Consider the following 8,092-nt stretch of genomic DNA (forward strand, 5'->3'; position numbering starts at 1 on the left):
ATTTTTAAGGAAACGCAGACTGGGCCGGCAAGATGGCTCAGTAAGTGAAGGGGCTTGCTATGCAAGCCTAGAAACTGAGTTTGATTCCCAGAACCTACTTAAAGGTAGAAACTCCTCTGACCTCCACACATACATCATGACGGTGCCCCACACGTCCGCATCATGTACATGCACACATAATAAAAATAAGTAAATAAATTGGAAAATAATGAAAGAGAGGGCCAGTGAGTGTAAAATGCTTGCTGTGGAAGCATGGTGGCTGAGTTCAGCTTCCCCAGGACCCATGTAAAAGCCATACGTGGTTGCAAGGGACTCAGGAGTCAGGAGGGACAGAAGGTAGGTCCTGGAGGTTGGCTGCCAGCCCAACCAGCATATTGAGGTTCGGGGAGACTGCCAGAAAGCCAGGGGAAGAAGTGATCGAGGACATCAACATCTGGCTCCCACAAGTACTACACACGTGAATACACATGCACATGCGCACACAGACACAAACACACACACAGTAAAGGAAGCTGCGTCTGCATCGCTAGCACACGGCTGTGCTTCCTGGTGTGAGTGGCTTCCATGAGGCACAGTGCCCTGGCTGCACTCTCACAGCTGATGGGGCACAGCTGTCCAGGGGCTAGGACTGCCCAGCCTTCCTGCTGTCCTATAACCATGGAGCAGGGAATGTCCCCCAACCTGACGAGACTGTCCTCTCTCCCCAGGATTGAACGATCCACGGACCAAGTCATCAAACCCGTGAACTTGGAAGCACTCTCCAAGTGGACCGGCCACATCCCTGGAGATGTGGTGAGGGATATGGCCCAAATTGCCCCCATGCTGGCTCGGCTTGGCTATGACCCATATGCAAATCCGCCCAACTATGGGAACCCTGACCCGATTGTCATCAACAACACACACCGGGTGAGTTCATGTGCACACACAGGATGTGTACTCCAGTCTCAGGGTCAACAGGTGTCCTCTCCCTGTCACCTCTCACAGCAGGTCTGTTTATCTCAGGACTTACTTACCTTTCCTTCCTGTCTCCCTGGTCTCTTTCCATGCATGCAGAGCCCTTCAAGTCTTAAGAGAAAACATCCATAAAGAAAGAATGGACCCTAACATTGATATCCCACACACCAGAGCTAGAAGCTGTTGAAATTACTGTTTCCATGCCAAAGATACTCAAAGGAAATGACTTTGACAGGCATTTTATAAGAGCAGCTCAGTAGCTCATGGTCAAGTCTACTTGGCGTCATCCATCTTCTTGAACTCTTTGGGTGTATAGCTGAGCGTTCACACAGGTGCCCTCGTGGTTACAGTTCTGATGCACAATGGGAGGATAATGAAGCTGGTACATTGCTGTTGGTCTGTTAGCTGCTGGGACATCCAAACACAATGCGCCACCCACTGGCTTCCGGTCATGTGGAGGCTCAGGGCACAGTTATGTATTTGAGGTGTGCAGAGACTATAGTGCATGTACAGGCCGTACTGCGTGGCAGTGTACGCCGCATGTGTTTCTCACAGCATCACTCCCACGCTTCTGAGAACAACCATGTTCATTTATGGAGAGTGTCTTCCTGTGTAGTGCAGGCAGCCTTGGACCTGTGGTCTTACCGTGCCTGTCTCCTGAGCTGATGGAATTACAAAGAAGTGCCTTATCACTACCACCATTTCCATGGTTTTTTGAAACATGGTCTTGCTATGTTGTCCAATTCCTGGGTTCAAACCACCCTCCTGCCTTAGCCTCCCAAGTAACTACAACCCCAGGCATGCATTACAATTCCCAGTTAGCCCAAAGAAATCTTTGTTGCCTCTTTGGTTCTTATTAATTTTTCATCTTCTGTGTGAGCAGTGCTGGGGATGATCCCAGGACTCATGCCCGGCAAGTGCCCTACCACTGAGCCACATCCCAGCCGTAATGTTTCAACCCTTACAGAGATGCAGACCTGGCAAGCACCCCCCGCACAGCGGCAGCCTGAGTATTCTCAGTGAGGCTGTGGTGGCATCTGTTTTTATTATAAATATTATTAATTAATTCTTACCCACAAACAAGTTATTCTTCAAACTCCATTTCCGTGTTTTATATTCCTTTCCTTACAGAGGCTCTGTCTGACCTTATTGGACAACCAACGCCAGTGCTGTAGAGTGTAAATGTGGGGAGTTAGTTTGTGTCAATTAACAATAAAAAGAGGCATCTGGCAATGGTGGCGCACACCTTTAATCCCAGCATTTGGCAGGCAGAGGCAGGTGGGTCTCTGTGAGTTCGAGGCCAGCCTGGTCTACAAAGTGAGTTCCAGGACAGCCAGAACTGTACACAAAGAAATCCTGTCTCGAAAAAGCAAAATTAATTAGTTAATTAAAATAGAAAGAGACAGGGCATGGCACAGTGGTGGAGCCTCTGCAAGCACACATGCAGCTCTGGGTTCCCGTCCTAAGTGACGATGGTAGTCTAAATTTAAAAACAGCCCTCACAGTGACAGAAATTCAGCTCTGGGCATCCAGAAGGGTCACAGCAGCAACCGGAAGGCACGCTGAGGTTCTATCCTTTTTGCTTTTATTTTACTGTGGTGTGTGTCTGCTGCAAGATGTACAGGCGTGGGTCCAAAACTCTCAGGGAAAGGCCCAACTCTAGCATATGAACCAGGAATTCTAGTGAGTGCTGATGTTGAATCAACTCTTCAAACTTTTTTTTTTTTTTTAAATAAAACAGTGCCTAATTTTCTCTCAGAGAATCAGAGACATTCCAGTTCCATCCTTGGATTTCTGGTCTTGCAAGCACAGGCCCTGGTTTGATCTCCATGGTGTTCAGCCTGTGCTACGAAAGGATATCCTTGAGGAAAAGCCATGTGGGAGCTGATGGGCAGGCATGGGTGCTTGAGTGCTGTGGACAGTCTCCCTGTCCTGGGCCCTGGGCCTCGGTAACTCAGTGTTGAGAATTGCACTCGTAAGACTGTTCCCACGTGGTTGCCATGTGACTGCCAACCACAGGTGGTCATGAGACAGGAGCTAGGCCACACTGAGACTGTATATGGAAATGTACAGTGACTTTGAAGACTTTGGCCCAAGAAAACATACCAAGTTTCTCATTAGTCTTTTTTATACAGAGTTCATGTTGATTTGCTCAAGGGCTTTACATATCAGGTTGAATATGCTGAATGTGCGTTGCACAGCTGGGTCCCGTTTGACTCCTGTTGACAGCAGTAGGTGACACTGAGGGTCACACCCTCTGCCGAGGACGTTTTCTTCCCTATTTAACCTGGCTGGTTCCACCTATCTGGACCTCACCTCCACGTTACATGGTTGCAGAAACTTCTGGTCACTCCCAATCACACCTTTGCTTCACCACCTTCCTGGCATGTCCCATGGCTTCATATGCCTGTGACGGTTTGTGTGTCCTGCTATTTGTATATCATCTGTACCCTGTCAGGAAGAGATAGTGCAGGGGAAAAAGAACTCCAGTCATTTGATTAACATTGTCCCATGGAGGTAGAGTAGAGGCACCCAGTAAATGTTGCTAAAGGAAGATGGATGATGGACAGACTGGATTTGTGATGGACAAATGGAGTGATTGCATAAAATGGGTGGATTGATAGGATATGTAGATGTGAGGGGGGTGGGAGAGAAGTGTGTAAATGGGTGGATTGATGGGGTACATAGATGAGAGGAGCGTGGGAGAGAAGTGTGTAAATGGGTGGATTGATGGGGTACATAGATGAGGGGGGTGTGAGGGAAAAGTGTGTAAATGGGTGGATTGATGGGGTACATAGATGAGAGGAGCGTGGGAGAGAAGTGTGTAAATGGGTGGATTGATGGGGTACATAGATGAGGGGGGTGTGAGGGAAAAGTGTGTAAATGGGTGGATTGATGGGGTACATAGATGAGAGGAGCGTGGGAGAGAAGTGTGTAAATGGGTGGATTGATGGGGTACATAGATGAGGGGGGTGTGAGGGAAAAGTGTGTAAATGGGTGGATTGATGGGGTACATAGATGAGGGGGTGTGAGGGAGAAGTGTGAAAGTGATAGGTGGGCGGGTGGAGAACTGGGGATAAAGGATGGGTAGATGATGGGTATCTGAATAGACATGTCAGTGATGACCTGGATTTTACTCTGTCCATTTCTCCCACAATGACACTTATCTTCTTTCCTAGGTCTTGAAAGGAGACTATAAAACGCCAGCCAATCTGAAAGGATATTTTCAGGTTAGAAAGCCCAGAGTGGGAGCTCTGCTTTCTGTTTTTCGGGCTGGGCCCCACCTAAGAGCTGGTCCATAGCTGCTGCACTTTGCCATGGGTGGATGGATGATGAATGGATGGGTGGGTGGGTGGATGACACCCATCATAAACCTGACTAGTGCTGATTGGTGGGGGGTCTTTAGCGACTCTTCTAGCCGAGGCCAATCTCAGCAGTACTTTTTTCAGCTGTTCCGCCCCTTGTTCTCTGGGAAGATGACTGGGGACTCTGTGAGGATTTTAATTCTCTAACTTAAACCCCATCCTAAGGTGACAATTGCCAAGCACATCCCCATACTTATTTTTCTTCTGTATCTGAAGATACAAGTTACAGGATCATGGGGCATGTGACTAAGTGGCCATGAGCCACACTTCCCCATGCATTCCAACAGCTGGGCCCACCTGTGCTGTCCCTGAGGACAGTCCATGCACTGTCAGGGTCAGCACAGCTTGCGCCTTCTGACAGCATGGACTTGTATTCTGACACGATTATGCTCCCATGGGGGCTAAAATGCTGTCTTTCAAATGATGAGATGGTCCTGAGATGGGTGACCTTGTGTATGTATTTATTTTTGTAAGTGAGGTGGTGCATGTTTATACATGTTTACATGTTCTTAGGGAGGCCATCTTCCTCAATCTCTCTTCCTTCATGCATGTGTATGCGAGCCTGTCTTTGTGTGCACACATACATGCACACATCCCCTGCCTTTCTACCTTGTGTTCTGAGACAGTCTCAGTGAATCTCGAGCTCACTGATAGGGCTTTATCACCTGTATGGGCTGCCCTACGGCAGTCACCGTTTTAATGATCAAACTCTGGGTGTGTGAGTTGGGGACAGCCGTGTTCTGCTGTTACCTTTGTGGCCTGTGTGTACATTTTGTGCTGATTGTGCTTCCATGGCACATCTGTTGTCACGGGATCTTCATGTCTGCTGGGTGAGGTCTTGACCCTTTTGGATGACCGTATTATGTATACTGATATGCCTACCCAAGTTGACTTCAACTACTCCCTTCCATGGGTTCTTGATTTTGCAGCATCTTACGAAATGTCCTGTGTGGGGAGAAGGGACCTGTTCTCTTAGATTACAGCTTTAAGGGCTGGACCAGCAGTGGGGTTGAAGCCTGGGAGGGTGGAGCAGATGGATACAACACACGATGCCCCTGTCACTAGGAGATCCTGTCCTGAGCACTGTGAACCCCTCATGTGTCCTTTGTGTGTGTGTGTGGGGGGGGGGTTCTGGTGGGAAGAGAGAGAGAAAGAGGAAGGTTTCCTGGGGAGGGGGTTCCTGGTGGCTCCAGAGTCTCCAGTCAGTGGGCTCGGACTGGGTCTCCTAGAAGGGAAAAGGACCCCCCTCATCCACCACTTGGCCTTGACCCCTTCATCCGCCTGTGTCCCTCCAGGTGAACCAGAACAGCACCTCTCCACACCTGGGAAGTTCATGATGTCCAGGTGAGCTCTCCTGCTGCCTCACTGAGGCTCCCAGCCCTGGCTAAAGTGCCCATCCTTTCAGCCTTCTCTTAGATGTGTCCACTAAGGTGGACAGATCCCGCCCCATCTTGTTTCCATGGTGACGGGCTAGGGAGCTATTTATAGAATGGAGGCTTAGTCTGTGAGGAGCAGGAAGGACCGTGAAGGCAGCGATCCTAAACTCCATGGATACAACACACAATGCTCCTGTCACCTGGGAGATCCTGTCCTGAGCACAGTGAACCCCTCATGTGTCCTGTGGGCGGGGGAGGGGGTTCCTGGTAGGGAGAGAGCGAGAAAGAGGAAGGTGGTGTCTGTCAAACCGCCTCTGTAACAGCCTAAGCCTTGGCTCACAGCAACCAGTGTTCTTAGTAGTCATCGTGGGGTTCTTCCAAGAGTGTCCCACGGTGCTGACCAGTTGATGCTTTGCGCATAGCACACAGCTCCCCGCTGTACAGAAAACCCCATGGCCTTCTGTATCACACAGCCAGCAGCTGACTTCCTTCCTTCCATCTTCAGGCCTGACTCTTTCCCAGGGATTTTAAGCACCTATTTTGCTAAGAGGTAGGGAAAGGGATTCTAAATTGGGGACCATCCGATCTGTGGCAGTCAGGATTCCCTCAGCAACTGTGCTGAAGCATTTATTACAAAGAGAGAACCTGAAAGAGAAAAGTGCTTGCCGTCTGCCTCTGCTGCCCTCACCTTCTGCAGATCTGTTAGAATCCTAGACCAGCCCATTTCCAAAGCCAGCTCGATCCTAACTGACTGTTTAAATGAGATGCCACATGCAGGGCCTGCCAGCCAACCCAGCATGGATTGGCTTGAAACAGGGACTGATACCTATCTTTCCTCTGAAACTCATTGTATTTAACAGATAAATTTTTTTTGGCGGTGGGTGGAGTGCACTGAGAGCCTTGAACCTCTCAGTTCTGGCACGTGCAGGCAAGTGCTTTACCATGGACCTGTCTCTTACTTTTTGAGATAGGATCTCATTAAGCTGTTCAGGGTGATCTTGGATTCACTGTAGCTTTGATAGGCCTTCAGCATGTGACCCTCCTGCCCCAGTATCCCAGGTAGCTGGAAAGACAGATCTATGCCACCAGACCTGGCCTCATTTATTCTTTGTAATTCAGAGAAGAGGATCATTGAGACCAAGTTAAAATGTAGGTGAGAACTCAAGAACCAGTTTTACATTTAGATTCTCCCCAGCCATCTGGAATGTATATCTATAAAACCTGTGCACTCCTAGGAATGGACAGAGACATGTAGCCTCCTTTGGCCTCTGTGGGCACCTGCACTCCCATGTGTACAGACATACTAACAATAAAATAAGTGGCACACACCTTTAATACCATCACTCAGGGAGCAGAGGTGGCTGGATCTCTCTCTGTGAGTTCTGTGCCAGCCTGGCCTATATATATCAAGTTCCAGTACAGCCAATGTTGTGTATTGAGATCCTGTCTCAAAAATGGAGGGGTGAGGTAGAAAACAAAATAAGTAACATTGCCCCATGCTGATGCCACCTCCCCTTTCTCAGTCTCTGCAGGGCTCAGATGTTGTGTGCACACGGAAGTTGGACAAACCCGAGCACATTGCTTCCCCTCAGTCATGCCATGGTCTGCGGAGACCGAGCATTCATCTCAGTGGAAAAAACGTGGAACCTCTGCCTTTGGATGCTTCAGGGTGGACATCGAAGAGGAGACTACTTCAGCTTCAGAAACTTAGGAATTTTCTATTTTTTTTCTCCTTGAGAACTTTTTTTAAAGGATTGAATTTGCTATCTTCCCTGATGAACAGGCTCCTTTGGGGGCCTCATTTCCTGGGACAAGACCCGTGACCCATGACCCATTCCTCTCCTTGACTTGGACTCTGAACTCAGAGGATCTATTTAAGAGTTTAATATATGGGCTTTCCTCCATCCTTCAGTCCTACTCAGTTTCACAGAGAGAAGAATTTATTTGAATAAAGTAAACAGGCTGCTGTCTGTGCCTTACTTCATGCAGAGTGAATAGGGTTCTTTTCTGCCCTCACGAAGGGTGACAGGTGACACTGGAAGACATAACCGTGCTGCTAAGGGCACTGCTGAGCTCCCACAATCCCACAGGAAGAAGAAAGGAAAAGCTGAGTCCAGAAAGATCAGTGTGGGGGGTTCCTCCTGGTAAAGTTTGTGGTCCACTTGAGTAATTCTCGCACGAGGCTATATGGCATTCAGCTCAGCTCTTAGACCCAGGCTGTTGTTGGAGGTGAAACAAGCAACCATGGATCTTATCCACCAGTCCCTCTGGAGGGTGTGCCCCAAGCCTCCCTCATACCCAGATGCTACCACAGACCACTTCTCTCAGGGAACATGTGTCAGTGTCTTGGAGGCAGTCTCTCTGGTGTTGTAAGGAAGGGTTGCTTCTTTGTTTCCC

At 48.8% G+C, this 8,092-nt stretch overlaps 1 protein-coding gene across 1 annotated transcript in view; it reads left to right on the forward strand.

Annotated features, from left to right (window-relative positions):
• Positions 1-7,679, forward strand: part of Tpst2 (tyrosylprotein sulfotransferase 2) — a 36,051-nt gene extending 28,372 nt beyond the window's left edge. The window contains exons 3-6 of the mRNA XM_048450630.3: positions 708-906; positions 4,134-4,184; positions 5,615-5,663; positions 7,219-7,679. Coding sequence (XP_048306587.3) covers positions 708-906; positions 4,134-4,184; positions 5,615-5,656 — 292 coding nt within the window. The 3' untranslated portion in view covers positions 5,657-5,663; positions 7,219-7,679. The remainder of the gene's footprint in view (positions 1-707; positions 907-4,133; positions 4,185-5,614; positions 5,664-7,218) is intronic.
• The last annotated feature ends 413 nt before the right edge of the window (positions 7,680-8,092 follow it).

This window comes from Myodes glareolus, chromosome 2, assembly GCF_982192425.1.
Source record: "Myodes glareolus chromosome 2, mMyoGla1.1, whole genome shotgun sequence".
NCBI classification, from domain to species: Eukaryota; Metazoa; Chordata; class Mammalia; order Rodentia; family Cricetidae; genus Myodes; species Myodes glareolus.